A 22,024-nucleotide genomic window follows, 5' to 3' on the forward strand; every position below is an offset into this window, starting at 1 on the left:
GTACCCAGACAAAAACCACCGGTTTGCCGAGACGGCCCAATTCTTGGTATCAACGCATATTGCAAATTGTAGTATTTATTGTTAATTTGTTCCACTAGCTTACAAACAAAACTTACAAAAAATAAATATGTTATTTGTTTATAAATATTTAGCCAATTAATTTGGTAGTTCACATTTTAATTGTATTAATAATGATAATAGAACAGACAGGTTTGAAGTGTATTTATTAAAACTGTGAGACGAGACCAAATACATATAACCAACACCATAAAAGGCATGCGACTGCTAGAGCAAAAGAGCGCAGGCAGACCGAAATGGTTGAAAACGACCAAACTACTTGACTGTAAAAGTTTTATCTTTTGTAAGAGAATTATAATTTTGGAAAATTGTTAATCTAGGTTAGAAGTAGAAAAGATTAGGTTTCTAGAACAGGACTATATCCACAGTATTATATACGAGGTGTTAGTTGGACACTTGGTACCTGGTGGAAAACTTTATCTATGAAGAAAAAAAGGTTTTACGGTTTAAAAGAGATCGTTCATAAATAGCGATATTTGATATCAAAGAGATGTAAACGTGCTCTCCCCAATTAGAACGAATGGTAAGCGGAATTTTGAAATTTTGATCGTCTTTAGCTGAGGGAATGGAGATAGGAGGGAAAATGACAGCCGTGGCGGAGGGTGAGTGTATGACTGAGATAGTACCCCGGGCGTGAAATACACCCGCATGTATGAGAACAAATAAATGGGATTGGTCCAATTATGGGTACAGCCTAGGGCGTGATAACCACTCGAGTCCAGGGATAAAGACATTAATCAGAAACGGAGGGGAGCTTTGACGACGACGAAACCGCCGCTCGGATATGAAAATGGAGGGGGCGCTACACAGCTGCAGAAAGAACTTCTTTATCCATAGTTATAATAACCGAATGAATAACGGGAAGATATATTATCCCCAGGGGGTGAGAAGGGTGTTTTATGAATTTATTGACGTCGAGCTCGTTCTTATTTTCATAATCACCCCTCGGCGTTTTCAGCCAATGGAATTCAAAACGTTAATCATGTGATAACATGCCTCAAAACAATCTAACAGCTTTTGATTGTTTGACTTTTGTAATAAAATAAACGGGAGAGGACTCTATCAACCTAAAATCATCCCTGACCACTAAACTTTTACATCCTTTATTATACTTTTATGTGTAGAGATTAGTGACCGTTAATCGATAATTATTCAGATATCGTGAGATGCGGTCTGGTGTGATGTAGGCTTCAGAAAAACATTTTCTTTATGGTGCCAACGGAATAATTAATAATTATTCAGAAATCGTGAGATGCGGTCTGGTGTGATGTAGGCTTCAGAAAAACATTTTCTTTATCGCGCCAACGTTTCGATCTTTATTGAGATCATCTTCAAGGCCTGGGATTTACAAACATTGTTTACATTTAACAAATACATTTAGGAAGTGGAAAAGTGAATTTGAAGTGAAGTGTGAAGTGAACAGCAAAATCTCACTGGCACTCTCAACACGACACTCAAGAATAGCACAATTACACAGAAGACAAACACTTTGAGTGAGTAGAAATGCTTTGATTGAATATAGAATATATTTTGCATTGTATAAATTCATTTTTCCACTTCCTAAATGTATTTGTTAAATGTAAACAACGTTTGTAAATCCCAGGCCCTGAAGATGATCTCAATAAAGATCGAAACGTTGGCAGGATAAAGAAAATGTTTTTCTGAAACCTACATCACACCAGACCGCATCTCACGATATCTGAATGATTATACTTTTAACTGACTCATTCCTTTCTGTTCCTATATTCATTGTCTGCTTATCAAAAATCTTAACGGCTTAAATTTGCTGAAATTCTATCTTGAACAGTAAAATAAAATGATCGTTTATGGCTTGTATCCCTTTATCCATTCTCACTAATAATTGCATTCCACTAAAACGCGAAATATGCTTTGTGAATCTGAATAAAATGCGATTTATTTCTATCAAGGATGATGGCCATTTGGAGAGAAAGAGTAATTACAACATAATGATGGGCATTATGCACACGTAAGTTAGAATACAAGTGTGACTTTTCAGTCAAGGTGAAACATGCTCCATATACGTTAAATTTGGTTTGTGTTGGGTGTATTCGACACTCGAGAGTGTAGAAAATGCCTAAATGAGATTGTGCGCTCGACTCTCGTACTTGCCACGTTAAGAGAACACGCAACAAAAAGCCTCTGTGTTAAGATTGAGATAGCATAAAGCAAACAGAAAGAAAGTTAGATACATACGTAGAATGTGAAAGCTAGCTAGATAGAGAGAGAGTAGAGAGAGACAAATAGATATATAGATATATAGAGAAAGAAAGAAAGAGAGAGAGAGAGAGAGAGAGATAGAGATTGAGATAGAGATAGAAAGATAGAGATATAAATAAAGATAGAGATAGATAGGTAGATAGATAGAGATATAGATCGATAGAGAGAGAGAGAGAGAGAGAGAGAGAGAGAGAGAGAGAGAGAGAGAGAGAGAGTAGATAGATAGAGATATAGATCGATAGATACATTGAGAGAGAGAGAGAGAGAGAGAGAGAGAGAGAGAGAGAGAGAGAGAGAGAGAGAGAGAGAGAGAAATAGAGAGAGAGAGAGAGAGAGATACAGAGATAGATCGGTAGATAGATAGAGATATAGATCGATAGATACATTGAGAGAGAGAGCGAGAAAGAGAAAGAGAAAGAGAGAGAGAGATAGATAGAGATATAGATCGATAGATACATTGAGAGAGAGAGAGAGAGAGAGAGAGAGAGAGAGAGAGAGAGAGAGAGAGAGAGAGAGAGAGAGAAATAGATAGAGAGAAAGAGAGATATAGTGAGAGAGATATCGTTAGAGATTATTTCAAATCAAAATTCCTTTGATTTTTGAGGCAGATCACCGGCCTCAAGGGAGTTAATCAAGCCTTAAAAGACGGAATATACTCATTCCTTAAAGGACCCACAATAAATAGTGGTAGCAGAGCGTGGTTCGATCCACGGACCTCTGGGTTATGTGCCCAGCACGCTTCCACTGCGCGTGCTTTACCTATTTATTGTGGGTCTTTTAAGGAATGAGTATATTCCGTCTTTTAAGGTTTGATTAACCCCCTTGAGGCCGGTGATCTGCCTCAAAATCAAAGGAACTTTGATTTGAAATAACTTATGAACACAATTGCAGAGGGACACCCCTATTTTGTTTCCTTTAAAACTAAAAATGTATTTCCTTACGAATCAAGATAGGTTATATAAAAAATATAAAACAACAAAACATGAACCTTTACTTACAAACTAACAATATAAGAATAATAAGATACTATGGGAATAATATGGGCCTGAGGGGCAAAATTAAAATGAACAACCTTGATAACCAAAATGGAAAATACCAAACAAAAAAACCATAAATGAAAATGAACCACACAACAGAAATAATTTATATTAATAAAAATCAAAGTGTATACAAATCTGATTTGACAGGCTTTTAACTGGATTATTTTTCTTATTGTTTTTCTTCGAATGCCTAGGCTAGACTGAACTATCCGTTCTCGCTTTCCTGCCTCCAACATGGAGGGGAGAGCCTGGACATAATTTGTTGTTATAAGATATAAATACAGATAGAGATAGATAGGTAGATAGATATATTGAGAGAGAGAGAAAGAGAGGGAGTGAGAGAGAGATAAATACAGATAGAGATAGATTGGTAGATAGATTGAGATATAGATCGATAGATACATTGAGAGAGAGAGAGAGCGAGAAAGAGAGAGAGAGAGAGAGAGAGGGGGGGGGAGGGAGAGAGAGATAAATACAGATAGAGATAGATTGGTAGATAGATAGAGGTATAGATCGATAGATACATTGAGAGAGAGAGAGCGAGAAAGAGAGGGAGAGAGAGAGAGAGAGAGAGAGAGAGAGAGAGAGAGAGAGAGACAGAGAGAGAGACAGAGAGAGAAAGACATAGATAGAGAGAGAGAGAGAGAGAGAGAGAGAGACAGAGAGAGAGAGAGACAGAGAGAGACAGAGAGAGACAGAGAGAGACAGAGAGAGAGAGAGAGAGAGAGACAAAGCGAGAGAGAGTGAGTGAGAGAGAGAAGTGGAGAGTTACGGGAAGAGAGAGATTGAGACAAAATTGATTTATTAAAAAAAGAAATACGATTTTTTCTAAAGAATGTTACGAATGTATATCAAGACAATATATAATAGTTTTTAAAATATTAATCTTTTAAATTTGCAGTTGATATAGTGTTGGTAGGATGATATAACTTTAACTAAACTTTTTAAAAAGTAATATTTTTTCAATTTGAAAAAGCAAATTCCTGCCTCCCCATAACCCCTATACAATCTGCTAAGCTAATTCAAATTATAAAATAAAGTTGTAAAAATATCTGGACTTCAAATTCGGAAAAGAATTCGGATGAATGAAATTTTTGGTGTCAGAATTCCTTAGAGGTCAGATAATGAATTTATATCTCTAAAGAATATTACGAATGTATATCAAGACAGTAAAAACCTAAGTATAAGGATTATTATAAACATTATTGCTTTACATGTCGTATCTTTTCCTTTGGTGTTAGAATATTTGCACATTCCTTTTATATAAAGAATTGTTATTTGTGGGACTGACCTGAACTCGAGATTCCGGTAGGTTGATTTTCAGGGCGACTTCTTCCCTCATGAATATGTCCGGGTACCTGGTCTTGGCGAATAACGCTTCGAGTACGTCTAGTTGAGCTCTGGTGAAGGTCGTCCGCTCCCTCCTTTGCTTTCTAGGGTTCATACCTAAATCAGTTGGACGAGAGGAAAATAAGTCGATCCGGGTCGTTAGATTAATAAATAAAGGGCGAAATCTACTCACTAGGATATCCCATAGACGAATGGATCGAATCCATGAGGGCTATCGTCCCCGGGTATGGCTGCGACTTGAGGTAGCTTCCGGTCGGCGCTCCGCATGATCCGAATCCTCCTAGGCCGACTTCCGACTCGGGGCTGCAACTGAAACTTTTCATTAGGGACATTTAAATAATATGTGAAGAATAGAGTTCATACCAGGTAATTACCGGATTTGTCACGAACCCTTCCATTTCGCTCTTTAATCAAAAGTTAGAAGGTTAAAAATTACACCGAGAATAAAGAGACGATTTAGGAAGATGAGCTTTCAAAGGTAGCATAAATATACGAGATACACGGTCAAAAATTATTAAGATATGTAACTCAGAAACTCAACCGGCTTACTGTTGTGCTTCAATCAATCATAACTAGATAACCATTTAACTTTATAAAATTACCAAAAAAGTTTTTATTAACATTATCTTTAGAATGTTTTTCTGTGGTTCTTTTATACGGAATCGTAACTTTCATAGTAAAATAGAGTAATTCTTGCAAAATAGAGTTTAAGTGCAACTGCTAGATTATACTACTACTTAACAATATTTGTCATGCGGAAAATTGCAAGAAAAACGAGAGGTTTCGAACCCAGAAAAGCTGACACGGCGAATACTGTGTAATAATCGAAGAACACCCACCTCGGCAATAAAATTTGGTACATTCTGACTATGACAACGCAATTTTATGCACAATAATGGCAGTATTTTATAAATATACCACGTCACAGGAATAGTTTATGTACGGAAGTTTTGAGTTGATTTGATGACAGTCTTTGGTGAACCGTTGATACTCAAGACCAACCTGATCGATCTGTGGTTTTTCTTAAATACTTATTACCATTCCCAATATATTATTTTAAATAAAACCCAGAGCAACCACTGAGAATAGCGAAAATTTTGAAAAGCTTTTGAGATACCAAGCAACGAAGAAAGACCAGGATGGTGGAAAACACAAAATATAGAATTATAGAAATAGAAAGAAGAAGATCCATTAGAATATTAATTAATCTTTATGTAAGGCATTGGTTGAGATAAAAAAAGTCAGTGTCAAGAGCGAGATTCGAACCCACGATCTTCGGCTAAATACGCCGCTGCTCTACCACTTGAGTTATCGTGACTTCGATCCACTCGGACACTAACTTCCCATCTCAACCCCACCTTTCGAATTCCCCCCCCCTTTTATCTTAACCAATGCCTTACGTAAAGATTAATTAATTGAAAAAAGTTATTCGGTCAATCGGACCACGAACTCTAATGGATTTAATTCATAATCATGAATAAGGAAACGGAAAATAAGGAAAGAAAAGGAATGAACTCATGAGGAAATATCATAGCAATGGTCAATGTTTATCACCTCGTCAATAACTCGAAGAGTTCAAGAAGGAAGTATGATCATGGTTCATCATCTCGTAGACTTCAATAAGAAATTTTGCAAGAATGGTTATCCAAAACGACTTCTCAGATTGTTGTTTTATGTTTTATATCATTTAAGCGCTCTTCACATATAGTTTACATGTTTTTGTAATTGTTTTCATTTCGTTGAATTGTTTCTTTAAAATCGGATGTATTACAGATGGCGCGTGTAAGAGCAAACAAGGGATTGTTGATCTAGCGGGGGGTCGGCTATCCTGCTGCTGCTGTTGCGGATTCCATTCTGGCACAGTATTCTCCCTGTATTGACACCCTCATTTCACGCCCGAACGACCGGGATAATTGGCCGCCCATTGCCTCGGAAAACCTAAACGTTAAAGAGACGTGAAATCTGACCTCGGCCTATCTTCCCCAAACACATCTGGCCCCTTTCTGCCACCCTTTGCTCACTATTGTTGCTGATACTTGACCGGTTTTGACTTATTTCGAACGACGGCACCTACTTTTTTACGGCCGATTGGCAGTCTACTTTTGATTTTTTGCCTTGACCTTTTGTGTTTGACAGGTTTACCATTTGTAACTATGTAGAAAAACGTGCCTTCATAAAAGATATCACTTTTGAAGTAAAAAAAATTAACAGCAAAAACAATAAAAGTCTGCCAGTTTATTGGGTTGTCTGTAATTATTGGGCTGGTGCAAAAATAATGCAGGTTTTAAAAAGACTGTCAAAACCATTTTTAATTTTTAGAAAATAAAGCAAATTTATTCGAAATATTTTCCATTAAAATCTATGCCAACGTGTAACAAGCGCTTTTATTTCGACTTACAATAAAGTCCTGAAAGGACAAGTTGTTAGTTCGAACAACTAAGTTGGACGAAAATGTAGTTTGGACTTATTTAATTTCGCAGGTCCTCACTCTTATAAACTTAAATATGAACTGAAATGTTTCAATATAAAACATAGTTCACTATAAAACTAAACAACAACTAAAGAACACATATGTGTAGCCAAACGTATCCAGCTGCTTTTTGGGTCCATGGGTGAGAAGAATCTACTAGTATCATGCTGTTTGTAGTTGTGGGTTTTCTATATATGTCTCTTTCAATTAGGTTTTTTATTATGGACAGTTTTAAGTCTAAAAAGTTTAAACAACCACCTTTATTTATTTCAAATATAAAATTTATAATACGGTGTAGAGAATTAATTAGTTGGAGGAATTCTTTGAGATCCTCTAATGTTCCCGACCATATGCATAAAATAGCATCGTCATAGAGTTTCCAAAAAAGGACATATTTAATTAATTTTATAATTTAATAACATATTTTATTTGAAAAGACTTTTTTCAAAGTTAGCCATAAATATTTCGGCCAAAGTGGGGATAATGGAGACCCTACGAATACTCTACTTTCGTTTCATAAACTTTATTATTAATCTTAATATTGGCTGAGGTATTGGTTGAGATAAAAAAATCAGTGTCACGAGCGGGATTCGAACCACTTCGACTTCGAACCTCTCTATTTCAACCAATACCTTACATGAAGATTAATTAAATTAAAGAAGTTATTTGATCAATCGGACCACGAAATATAATGGTGTTAATAAATAAAACGAAGTATATCTTAATTACATATATCTTATTAAAGCTCTCCGTGGCCATTTCATTTGTCGCCGGGAATCGAATCCTGATTACACGACATTTGAAAAATGGTAAAAAGGAGGGAAAATTCAAAAGGTAGGTTCAGATGGGAAGTTGTTGTCCGAGAGGATCGAAGTCACGATAGTCCTGTGGTAGAACAGCGGCGTATTTAACCGAAGTTCGTCGGTTCGAATCCCGCTTGTGACACTAGCTTTACATAAAGATCAATTAATTGAAAGAAGTTATTTAGTCAATCGGTCCACGAAATATAATGGATTATTTTTTATATTAATACAGTATTTAATTCTCCGATTATGATAATGTAATCACCGAGAGCTCCTTAATTAAAACGATTTTCTTTGCTTTAGACCATCCTCTTATTCCTTTTTTTAATCTCTCGTAAAATCGTTCGTTCATCTACTCAACAACATCTCCGTTAATTACGCTAATCTGTAAACAATTTCGTTGTTATTTTAGGCATCTCATTACCCGATGGTTCGGACCAACAAAACCAATAAGACCCTGGTTATGACGTAATATCAACCTCCATTAATTACATTGATGTGTAAACAGGATGTTGTAATTTGGTCGGAATCGATTATTTTGGCCTTCCTATCCTTGTTCGTTTAGTCTTGGATAGTAGATCGAAGTGGTCGGTTAAATTACAGATTCATAGCCCGGCAACCACATTGTCACCAATTTGGATCACCAACCACTGGTTTCTTGCTGTCAACAACCTAGATCGCTGGGTTAGCTAAGCAAGATGGAACAAAATTAAATCTATTTCGGTTGTTTTGATGATAAAATATTTTTATTATCATATAATTTTTAATTGTCCAATCTTTGTTATATTTGTAAACATGTGTGTTTAGTGGTTAGTTAATGATTATTTGGACGCGGTCTGTACTTTAACACGACACCCAATAATGACACATCTACACGGAAAACAAACACTTTGAGCCCTGAAGATGATCTCAGTAAAGATCGAAACGTTGGCATGATAAAGAAAATGTTTTTCTAAAACCTACGTCACACCAGACCGATCTCACGACTTTTAATACTATTGTACCCAGTTGTGTGTGTAATATCGCCCTTATCTTTATTCAATATCATTTTATTTTACGAAAATGGAAAATGACAAAAAATGGAAAAACATACTTCCCTTTTTTTAGAAACGTGGTTATCTAAGCGGTCTGTAAAGTGAGTTGATATAAACTTTTTTATAGTTTGATCGTTTCTGATCATTTTGGAGTGCCCAGACCCAAAGCGGGTATACCATATATACATTATACTGCAGATTAATCTCCCTGAAGAACCCAAGAGGAAATCTTACAATAAACTATTCAGTACTCGTTCTTCAGAAGTTTCCACGAATTCTGAAAGCGGTTTGTTTTTTCAGTATAAGCCTTATAAAAAAAATTGAAAATAAATAATATCACGGGGTCTTTACAAGTCTTCTTGGCCTCCTATCTCCGAGGATGTGTAACAATGAACTGGAAGGGAGGAGCGAACTTATGTTAAGTGACAAGTCTCATGGCGCATTGTGTCATTGTGTGTTGACATTGGGCCCATGATATTGGGCGGGTGTGTATGCGGTTGTCAAACAGTCGGACCCTCGTCACCTGATGAAGGAACCCCGGCGGAGCCAGCTGCTCTCTTATTGTTCGCGTTTGTCAAAACCCACGCCTTCACAATTATCGCGATACGCCTATATCCCGCTGACGAGTCAATAATAACCATAACCTGGGACCTTGAGGTCGGTGTCGTTAGGACGGGAAAACTCCCTTGGAATAATTGACCATATTTAACCTCAATGCGATTGTCCGAAAATTGGTGATATCAGATAACAAATCGCAATCACACAATATTTATCACGCTTCGCCAATTCGACGGCAGTTGGCAGGCAGACGAGGAGAAATCGAATGTTTTTGCCTTTTACCTGACCACAGTTTTCACCCCATATGCCAACATCATAGACCATACTTACTCACAACAGTTATCGAGAAATATTTACACTCTCCTATCCATTATCCCTCCCTCCTAAAGCTTTTTCACCTTCTGACGTTCATTGTGCCATCTCAAATAAAAGAAAGCTCCAGGTTTTGACCTCATTACTCCTAAAATCCACATCTATCCAACACCTACTCTAAAAAGTTATCATATTCATTACATACTTATTTAATTCTGTTTGTCGTACAACTTATTCCCTATAGCACTCGTATACTTATGTACTACTTCACATAGGCCAATAGGTCTACTACCCATTTTGGATAAAATTTTAGAAAAGCTCCTGTTAAAAAGAATTCTTCTAATAATAAAATCTCAAAATATAACCCCCGCCCATCAATTTGGTTTTCACATCTGCCATTAAACTATCAAAGTGCCATTATGTGGTAGACATTATCTCCTACTTTCTTGAGTTAGGGAAGTACTGTTTTCTATTTTGTTGACTTAAGCCGAACTTTTCATCAAGCTTGGCACCCGGACTTGCTGTTGATGCTCAAGGGCATTCATCCCTCCACCAACTATCTCATACTGCACAGTTATCTCACTGATCCGTTCTTCCGAGTCATTGAAGGCAATTCCTTCTCAGAATATCTGGGGTTCCTCAGGGTAGCGTTCGGGTCCGCACACTAAACATACAATGTTTATACAGCTGACATTCCATCTCATCCTCTAACATCACACTCACATTTGCAGACGATACAGCAATCCTCTCTAGTAACTCCTGTCCTACCATGTCATTTCCATTAGAAACCTTCAACACACCTCATACTACTAGAGTGTTGGCGTGAAAAGAAAATAATACAGTTTAATATCAATCCACCCTTACTTTCCGTACAAAGATCCCCTCACCAGTTTACTTAAATATATTCTCCTCCCATCTGCGGAAAGTGCGGTACATCGGGCTGTACATCGACAAGATTTGACGTGGAGTCCTCACATACGATTAAAACGTCAATAAGTTATGACACGATACAGGGCTCTTGCTCTATTTCTGTTCTGACATACCTTTAAAACTAAAAGGCTGCTATATACAACACTACAGTTATGCCGATATGGACTTACGGACTGGAAGTGTATGAACAGTTCAGTCAAACTTTCCAACATCCGCCTCATCCAAACTGCCCAATCTTTAATCTTACCAAAAATCCTTGATACATTATTGTATGTATTTTATGTACAAAACGAAACTACACATACAGACGTAAACATTCCATTCGTCCAAGATGAAATCTGCTCCCGTGAAAATTTCATAAAACCACCCCCAGCCAATCCTACAACTCGCATTTCACATATTCTCTTGTACCTTCCTCGCCTACAGAAGAGGCGATGGCCGCGAGATCTACGAAATGATCTATCTATAAAGGCAAATTAAATTTTTTGATTTAGATTAGTTAACTTATTGTATCATTTGACTAAAACCCCATACAGAAATAAGTCACTGTGTTTTAATATTTTAATATATATAAACATTAATAATAAATATTTTATATATATTTGATAAATAAAATTATAACTATAATTAATATAATTATAAATATAATTAATATTTATAGATAAAATATTAGTGCGGGATAATTTTAAATGTTCTAATTTTTAATAAACTTGTTAAAACTTAAGAACATGGACATTCTATGCTATTTTATGACAGCGTACAATTTACACGTAGTATAAAGTTTTTAAGATTTGTAAAAAATAATAATGTATTAAATCATGATGGTTTAAGTTCTAAAAGTCTGATAATCAAATACCAATCTGAAAGAACATGGTCTTGAAAATAAAAGTGATGCCCGATGAGCTTGATTGTCTTCTTATAATATAGAGCATTCTCGCCTTATGAATTTAATAAACAAGTTGTATGTTAAAATGCTTTTTAAGAAGTGAACTACTTGAAAATAAATTGTAAGTTGTAGAAAAAAATCAAGAAAACGAAGAACACACTGGAATAGATTAATTAGTAGATTTTGTTTATTGTTAGACATTTTTCATAATCAATGAATTAATAAAAATTATATAGAATTATCATCGTGTCTTATTGCTATATATTTTTTATTGTCAGTCTTACAGTTTTGCTAACAAACCTATAGGCACAGAGTGATGCTTATTATAGGACATACACATTACTTATTAATAAGTAATCCTAGACGTGTACATTTCTACGATAAATAGTCTTTTTTGGGAGGGAGGATTTTATAATTTCTTTTGGAATGTGGAAGGGTGCAGAATGCATGGAAAAGAGGAAATTACTAAGCAGACAAATTTGTAGTTACACAAGTATCTAACACGTATTTTGCTTTAAAAATAAGTCCATATTAACGATTCAACATTAGTAAAAACTATGTATAAAGAAGGTATGACAGTATTTTTTTTTGTCTGGGGCTTCCGACATCTACGTCATTTCAGCCCCCAACTAAGGCTATATTCTATTTACCCTTTCAAACACTACATTCATACAAATAAATACATTCATACACATAAATACATCCATACAGTATACTCATTCCTCCACCGACCTATACTCAAACTAATCTAGATTGGGGTCGATGGAGTACTTTTATAAATATTCCGCCATCGACCCCGAACACATCTCAACGTTCGAGGGGATGATGACGTTATACTTCACCCTCAACCCTCGCCATTTACGCTAATAAATACATGCACGCAGATAAAACATATAGACACACAACACATAAGACTATATACAATAAAAAAAGCCAATTTCCCCTAGAAAGCGGAACAGGGGACCAGAAACCCGCTGCAGTGCTCGAGTACCATTTTCAGATTGGATGGCATGCCTACACAGGGAGCCAAGGCATGACATGTTTCCAGTATGTGAGACACGTCGAGGAACCTTTCTCTGCATAAGGGGCACCTGCGCGGGCTTCGGCCCAAGAGCAGGTGCCCATGTGTCAACCGCGTATGGTCTATTCTTAATCGCGTAAGGACGATTCCTTGTTTCCGGCTCCAGTTCTCGGGGAGCCATTTACGAATCGCGATGCGCAAAAGCCTCTCGGACGACCCGGCCCACTGACGTTGCCATCTTTCTTTTTTCATGTTCTTTACTGCTAGCTTGGCGTCAAAAGGCCTGGTTTCGATGGTCCGGTCTGGAGGGTGGGACGTCCCGGCCTTTGCCGCCTCATCCGCACGTTCATTACCCTCCAGCCCGACGTGTCCGGGGATCCAGACAAGAACCACCGTTTATGACAGTATTGCCTGCTTGTCATAGGGTATTCCGGTGTATTTTCTAGAAAATAAACGAATTATGTAATCATATAGATATATTTAATAGTGAATAATTGATACAGTGAGTATATCAATTCACTGTAAATCGAAATGAATTAACTGCAATAAAACAAAATCTGAAATATTTATGTATTTTACCTATAAAATTGTACATATCAATGTATTATCCAAAATATTTTTATAAATAAACCAGCATTCACCAGCGTTAATAAAAAATAAACAAATTTAATGTTTATTCTAAGGCATTCAAGAATTAACCACTAAATCTGTAGGCGAGAATTCGTCTATATGAAATTGGTATTAAAGAATTATTCTTACTTGTCATAAAATCCAGGAGTTTAAGGAAGAATTAGAAGAACGATATAAATTATAGGAAAAATTAGGTAGATTTAGAGGCAAAAATGTTAAATATTTAACTATATTTATATAATGAGTAGTTTGGTAATTTACATATGGATTTCCACCGTTAATTTGAAAAATTGCTGCCCATTTTTTAAAAGGTAAGGGGATTCCTTGCAAGATGTTTATCAACAAAGAAAGTTTTTAAAATGTAAAAAAAAGGCAGTTCGTATTCTTTATTCGTTGATCCCGACACCCTTTGGCACGCCGTATTTTCTATAATAAACCAGGCGCGACGGGTATGTCTGTGGGTTGCCATTTTTTTTTTCTGCAGGTGATGAAATTTGTCATTGATTCCGAACGGTACAATGCACCCCATTTTACCTGCCGGGGGAGTGAATGTACTGGGCTTTTACGACCTTTGTCGTTTTTTCGGGACCCCCTTCTTCTCTGACTACCTCCAAGCGAGAAAATTAAAGCGAAATCCCAACCTCGCAAGGCTGTGATTCTTTTCCTTCCGAATCAGATTTCGTAAATGTCTTGATAGAAACACTAGGGTGCTGAAATTACCCGAATGATACTAAATGTTTACTGATTGCTGATTTGTTGAGCCTATCACTTCTCGCAGTATACGAGTAGGCAATTCCACCTTTGGTATTTTACAGTAAATTACTAGCAGGTCTCGAGAATTACCCATCTCGGGTGTTGGTGTTTCAAATTTATGTGAGTGATGGTTTTAAGTGATACAGATTCGGCTAGAATCATATCATTGTTAAAAGATGGAAGAAGCGTATATTGCCAGGGTGCTTAACATTCCAAGAACCACTGTCCGAAGGGTCTTCCATCACTACCAAGATACTTGAGGTTACTCAAGAAGGCATGCATCAGGTCGCCATAAGAAAATAGTAGTCAGAGAGATGATCGTTTATTGTTCTGAATGTACTACGTAATCGACATTCCATCACTGTTTAGATCAAGTAACTTGACAGTAAGTTGGTAGCAACTTAGAAATGTTAATGTCAGTTTACGCACTGTAAGCCGAAGACTTTCAGAAGATGGATTAGGTGCGAGAAGGCCTACCCTTGGTCAGAGCTTCTGACAAAGCGCAGAACATCTCGGTTAAGTTTCGTAATAAATCACATCAAGATTGAAATAAAATCTTATGTCCGGATGATCAAAGTTTTGTTTGAGGTCCCCTGATGGCCGAGAGAGGGTTTGGAAAAGAACAGGAGAGCGATATATCCCTGCAACTTTTCCACTTCCGAGAAGCTTGTTGGTGGTGTGATATGGTTTGGGCAGGCATTTCTATGGAAGGTCGCACGAACTTGATCTTCATCGATGTTTCCCTAACAGCTGCACGATACCTTGAAGATGTGTTAACAGAAGAAGTTATTATATGCCACTAATTACCGACGGTTTTATTTTTATGCATGATAATGCAATGGTTCACAAGCTATGAGAGTGACGACTTGGCTTCAATTCAAAGTTTGGAGTGGCCAGCACGTAGTCCCGACTTAAACCCTATCGAACACCTATCGGACTGAGTTGCCATAGAGGAAAAAAGTCGCCAAGTGATGCCAGAGAATAAAGATTATCACTGTTGAAGGAGGATGAAAATATTCCACAGCACTACATTCAAAACCTCATAAATCGATGCCCCGTAGAGTGGTGAAATACTAGATATGTAGAACTAACGTAATGGAGGGTCGATGGGGTCTCTCTTATACTCGATATTCCGTCATTGGCTCTCTCATATTAGACATTCACGCCAATAAATATATTCTCTCTCAATACACGCTAGAGACATAAAACTATCAGTACTACACAATAAAACAACCCTGTTTCCTCCAAGAATTGGAACATGGGCCCCGATAGTCGCTGCCGCGCTCAAGCATAATTCCAACGCGCTCTCTATATGGAGAAAATAAATTGCAACCTTCAATTAGGTGAGACACACCGATACTAAATGTTTAAAAGCTGTAAAAGCTTATAAAAATGTACCAAACTCATTTCCGATCTTATTTTGCCTTGTTGTTTTGGTTTGTGGTTGTGGCTTCTCGCCGTCTTCAGAGCGGGTCTGTGTGAAATCTACTGAATTTCTAGATGAAATATGACAATTAATTGGAAATGTAGATCATTCACATGCTTTTCTCGTGGCACTGCTTCTTTATTTGACAGACAACATGAATTTGTTTAAGAACAGAAACACGCCGGCACATTTTAATGTTATTTGTAGTAAGGTTTGGGGCAGCTTAAATTTCTAAATAAACAATTTCACAATTCAAACAGATTCAACAAATTCAAACAGGCAGCGTTTATTTTTTGGATATCGGTCTTTTCTAGTTATAATTTGTTATAATGTAATTTGTTAATTTTGGTATCTTCGGTGTATCTCATTCCAATTTGACTGCTGAAATCCGAAAAAAGACGTCAAACACAATAACACCACAGATTAAATTGGTCTGACCGTGATCAGTGTGTAAGAGTTTAGTATGAAGAAGAAAGTGTCACATAAGAAAAGTGACACAAGTCGAAAAATTCTAAAAACCGGATTATTTAGGGCCTTTATTTAAGGATTCGGGTGTGCGATTTTATATGATAAATGACATCATTATGAGTGGACTCATAACTGCTAGGTAGCACTATCTCCCCTTTTGAATTGGCGAGAACGTACTGTCCGTCACCATTCGCCAAAAGAGGCATATCTTATTTCTGTGTCGGGCTTTAAAGCAGCGGTGTCAGAATTTATCAGGAAATATGGTACATTTGGGTTGTCAGTTTTTTTTTTCTTGTGTAGTGAAGGATTTTTTGCTGTACCGGAGTCACATTTTCACATTATGAAAAACGATTTTAATCAAGTGTGCAAATGTTTTTCGTTATGTGAAATTGATATAGTCCCTGATGATGACCTTAAAATAAGTCCAAAGCTTGGCAGTAACAACTGAATTTGCTTTTTTTCTTCAAGACCATACCTCGATCTGGAGTATTCTTAAATTATTTTAGTTTCATTTCTTTTATTTTAATAACAATCTTTGGGCGCCGGTGGCCGCAACTGTTTAGGCGTGACTCGGCGCTAACCCCTGTAAAGTAAAGGTCCCGGGTTCAAATCCAGCGGCCCTTCATTCGAACCCGACATACTTACAAATGGGCTTTTTTTCAAAAACACCGGCACACCGAGGGTGATATAACCTCTGCTGTTGCGAACACTCGTAAAAAATAACATTCTTAATTATAATATTGTTTTTTCATAATTTTTTAACAATATTAACTTTGATGTTACTTTTTAGTTTTTATAGTTAGTAGGTTTGTATATTGTGTGTTACTACAAAGAAATTAATTTCCTTACATTGCTTTATTGAGCACCATTATTGTAGGAGCAAACAAACTAGCTTAAATTACTGAGAGCCAATATATGAAAGAAAAGTGGCAGAACTAAAACGAGTTGTTCTTTTAGGGGTAGATTTTTAAAGTTTTGTGTTTTCGCTTAAAACTTGGAGAAACGAAACACGATGGATCATGACAGTTTTTATTGCCGACAACGTAAAGACCTGTACTTAATACATAGGTAAAAAAAGTAAACTTTCATTTGTCTGTGCTCTAAAAGTTTCTTTTGTTGACTTGTGAACTTTTCTTGTGGGTATGCGATATGCCACATGTCGGTCCTGGTCAAATCCGAGATTCACTTTTGAAGTTTTTTACCCCTCGTTGCTTGTAATAACTATAATAATGTGAAGTCCGATACCTTTCTAACTTGATCTAGCGTTATTGTTTGAACGGCATTTTCAAGTGATGTTTGCAGATGGACCGAGCGAACGCGGGATGCTTGGCGAATTGGAAACTACGAAATAAAGCTCCCTCCCCCCGGAAGGCTTTCAAGTCGGTCCGACCGCAAAGCCCAATCGGAGTTTTGGAGGACCCTTGTTGGATAAGAGCTTGGAAAAGCGTCCCGGGGGGCATCCCTCGACGGCATCAATTCCTCGAGTTCAGCCCCGAGAAACGCAAACAGCCGTAAGCCCGGAGGATCGCGGCAAACAAAACGATCGAGACGTAATAACGTCTAATATTAGAGCCACCTGCTGTGGGTTTAATATCTCCACAAGTTCCTTGTTGTTTGTTCTACACTCGGGTTACTTGCGGTCCCGTAATGAACTCGACGCTGGCCCGCAAATCCAAGGATTAGAAGGGATTGATGTTTCAGGGGGTTTCAGCTCATTCAGAAGGGATTGATTCAAACTGTCTCCTTCAAGGGCCTTTAACAGCTACTGGAGATGCAATCATGATCTGCTTTTTATACATTTATTAGTTTGAGCATGTGTATTTTTCACTTCTTTATGTAACGACCTCTGTTTACGCTTTGATACGCCCTCGATTTATTTTCCAATCTGCATCCGAGTATATATTTCTGGAACAGGAGTTAAAATCAGTTTCATCAAAATTATGAAAATAATGTTGCTTCCTTAAACATAATCTAATCGATTTAGGTATATAGCCTGTCCTTAGCAGTCGGATTAATCTCTATTATCGTTTTTCTTAAATGTAACTTCAGTTTAAATTACCTACTTTTTCTTTTATATTAACAAATTAAGACTAGGTGTAAAACTTCAATTAACTAATAAAAGTATTTTCTGAATTTATTTTTATAGAGAGACATTTTAATTCAATTTGGGTACAACGTGTCCTTTAATAGAACTTATGAATGATGGAGTGAGTATGGAGTTCAATCCTTTTTTTAAAAAAAGGACGTGTCCTTTATGAATCTCTCAGTCTTCTGATAACCTGTTAACCTTTTAATTACCCTCCTTTCAAACCAAAATATTGATCAAAATTCCACTTGCATTCAGACGTATACAACTTAATATTATTAATAGAATTAAGTTCTAATGACTTTAAAAACAAAATAAATTATATTTTTATGTTCTACGATTAAGGTTCAGATTTAAAAGACTCCTCGCAAGTTAACTGTTATAAACTAAAGTAATTCCTGTTCGGTTGGGATACAACACCCCAACAACCCATATTATTCACAATTAAAAATCCATAGGCTATGCCGGGATTGGAACCCAGAACTGCTAGCTGGCAATACGAGCCGGATGCGGCTCGGCCACTGCGGTCTCCTTAGTTAATTTGATTTTTATCTTTTCTTTTTTGTTTCTCATATATATAATGATGATGATGAGATGACGAAAGGTGGACTCACTGAATAAAACGTAAGTTCAGTGCCACCAGAACGAGGTTTTTATCTTGCCTCTTTCCTGAGGTATTAACGTTTTTGTGCGTTTAGTCTAAAATCATTTTTTTCATAAAATCGTTAATTTTAAACTGTAGCGTCATTAAAATACAAATTTGGTCTTTATTTTGAAAACTACATCAAATTTTCCACAATATAACATTTCCGTTGAAAAATTCACGTTTCCGAATACTCCAAGGAAACTTGTACATTTTCTAAAACTTTTCTTAGTGAAATCTCAATTTTACCAACTGATAAATGTTTTTAGTATGACAGTAGCCGCTCAAAGAATAACAAATGGAACACCCATGGTTTTTAGAAAATACTCAATTGTGGCTCATACATCTTGAGATAACTTTTCCATCAAAATTTTCGGGGATTTCACCTAAGTTGCCTTATTTTATAAGTATTCCAAGGACGTACTCACTTGTACAATTTTTAGAACTTTTCTTAGTGAAATCTCGATTTTACCAACTGATAAATGTTTGTGATATGACATGTACGATGTTCTTGGGTTGCTGCTCTTATTCGGTTCGATATCACGTTTTACAACATTGCAAAAGAGATTTCACTACGAAAAGTTCTAAAAAATGTAAAAGTGAGTTTGTTCTTAGAATACTATAAAATAAGGCAACTTTTGTGAAATCCCCGAAAATTTTGATGGAAAAATCATTGTAAGAGCCATAATTGAGTATTTCCACAAACAAATTGGTTTTGCTATTTGTTTTTCTTTGAGCGGCAACTCCGTATTCGGAAGGGCAATTTTTTCAACGGAAATCTCGTTATCTTATGGAAAATTTAATGTAGTTTGCGAAATAAAAGTCAGATTTGTTTTTTAATGATGATAAAATTGAGAAATTACGATTTTATGTTAAAAAATCTCATTTTAGTCTAAAATTACAAAAATGTTAATATCTCAAGAAAGAGACAAGTTAGAAACCTCGTTCTGGTGGCACTGAACTACGATTTATTTAGTGAACACACCATATATTGAAATTTAACCCTGTAACACCTCTATATCATAGTAAAATAAAAATAAAAATTTCCCTTACGTAAAAAAGTAATAATATTTAAAATTTCCAGCTTTTTCTGTAAACATGTCAAAGCATTTAATTAAAGTTAAGCAAAAACTCGTTTTATACCCCAGTAAAAGATTGAGTTTACTTTTTAAAAATTAATTTGTAGAGAGTCATTACAGCATAAAAAAAATAAAATTTCAAAACTAGACATAAAAGTACATTTACATTTAATGTAATTATAAAAATACGTATACGTTTTTACACGTTATGATTATGAAAAAATGGATCGCCAATATGTGATGAGTCATTAGAAGTCGAACTAGGCGAGGAATACACGCGGAAGACCCTCAACTAGTTCTATGAAAGGCACATGAAAGAGGTTAAAGTTTCTTAAGTGCTGATTCGGAACATTCAAATGAAAGGAGGAGACCAACATAGGAGCATCAATGTCACAATTAAGAACTCTCCAACAAAAGTGAGCGAACCGGCAACTCTACGCAGGTTTAGAATATCCAGCCTCAACAGCTTTAAGTTCATCGCAGTGTGACAAGTCTCCCTCCTACCCGATGATACCCAGATTTTTAACACTAAATATTGCACCTCTTTATGTTTGCACTCTCTCAAGTCTGTCCACATCACATCGATTAACAGAAAACCAAACAACACTTGCATACTCCATATGGCTTCTAACAAGGACTGAAGAGGAGTTTGAATGCAAAGGGATTGGTGAAGTACGAGTGATTCCCTTAATAAAACCAAGATTACTATAGGGTTTTTTTTGTGGTTTCAAAGTGGTCTGGGAAATCACCGTCGGAGTTGAAAATAACATCAATATTAGAAACTTTGGTGTCCTCTTCAATAACATTTCCATTGGTAGTATAGCGAAAGTTAATACTATATGATTTTGGAACTATTGCCTACTGGAGAAGCAGTAAAATTTACACTTTTCACCAATAATGTCTAACTTGTTTAATCGGCCTCAGTTCTCAAATGCATCTAGCTCTCTTGAAGAAGAATCACTCCCACAATCCATTTCCTTAAACAACTTTAAATTATCAGCTAAATGACGATTGTTAATAACCCCTAGTAATATCATTGAAGAAAATCAAAAATAAAATTGGCCCGATGTGTGAGCCCTAAGGAACACCCGAGTCAATTCGACCACATCAGAAACACCTTCATAAGTGACAGCAGATCTATTAACCAAGAAACCCACATCTTCACAAGGGAATTAATTTAATCTAGATCGAAATCGACAAAATGGAAAAATTTGTTTGGATTCCAGGAAGGAGTTAAAAAAGCCTTTTTGCTTGAAATAATTAATGATTATCCGGAGATCGTGAGATGCGGTCTGGTGTGACGTAGGTTTTAGAAAAACATTTTCTTTATCGTGCCAACGTTTCGATCTTTATTGAGATCATCTTCAGGGCTCAAAGTGTTTGTTTTCTGCGTAGTTGTGTCATTCTTGTATGTAGATGTGACTCTCATCGCGACACAGAAAAATGACACAATAACACAGAAAAGAAACACTTCGAGCCCTGAAGATGATCTCAATAAAGATCGAAACGTTGGCACAATAAGGAAAATGTTTTTCTAAAACCTACGTCACACCAGACCGCATCTAACGATCTTCGAATAATAATGAAATTTATAAGTTTGTATCTATATATAATTATCAACAATAGCGCCAGTTACTATCTTTTTATAAATATTGTTTATTAAATGAAAAGGTAGTAAAACATAGCAAAACAGTTTTATTTTATAATTTATTTTTAACAAAATGATGAATGCGATGCATGAATTAAGGTTTGTACAGCCAGAGTTTTTTTGTTTTTTGGTGGGAGGGGTTTTGACCAATATTTTCATAAACACATAGGTGTTCATATAGGCAGTCGGTCATCAGTCATCATTCTTTGCCAATTATGTACAGCAGGAGAAAATATAAATAATCCCTTCTCTATGAATGGAAAATGTGGAGGAAAATTATATTTAGTAGTAACGGAATATGCGATGTTTCATTCCATCATCCAGTGGATAATATAAATTGATCATTGTTATGCAAAGATAAATATCTTTTCAGGATTTAATTTAAACAGTTAATGTAATGGATTAGAAACAACTGGGAACATATTATTGTTCATTTTCCGACCAATACTCGTACACGATCCTAAATAATATGAACTACATAGCAAAGACGATGATTGGTGAAGATGGCACATGAGAATTTTATGAACTTTGTCCAAGCCGAAGGAGTTAGATAATTTTCGCTTTAGGAGTA

General features: G+C 36.2%; 1 protein-coding gene across 4 annotated transcripts in view; it reads right to left on the reverse strand.

Moving 5' to 3' along the window:
- The window catches only part of LOC106672764 (homeobox protein OTX2-like), a 60,155-nt gene that overhangs the window by 14,459 nt on the left and 23,672 nt on the right, over nucleotides 1–22,024 (reverse strand). For 3 of the 4 annotated variants that reach the window (XM_024226482.1, XM_024226481.1, XM_024226483.1), the window contains 2 exons: nucleotides 4,879–5,015; nucleotides 4,648–4,808 (listed from right to left, as the gene is read on the reverse strand). In XM_024226482.1, coding sequence (XP_024082250.1) covers nucleotides 4,648–4,808; nucleotides 4,879–5,015 — 298 coding nt within the window. The remainder of the gene's footprint in view (nucleotides 1–4,647; nucleotides 4,809–4,878; nucleotides 5,016–22,024) is intronic. The other variant, XM_014404431.2, reaches the window with a different exon arrangement.

Source organism: Cimex lectularius, unplaced genomic scaffold (genome assembly GCF_000648675.2).
Source record: "Cimex lectularius strain Harlan isolate CLEC.00 unplaced genomic scaffold, Clec_2.1 scaffold143, whole genome shotgun sequence".
Classification (NCBI taxonomy): domain Eukaryota; kingdom Metazoa; phylum Arthropoda; class Insecta; order Hemiptera; family Cimicidae; genus Cimex; species Cimex lectularius.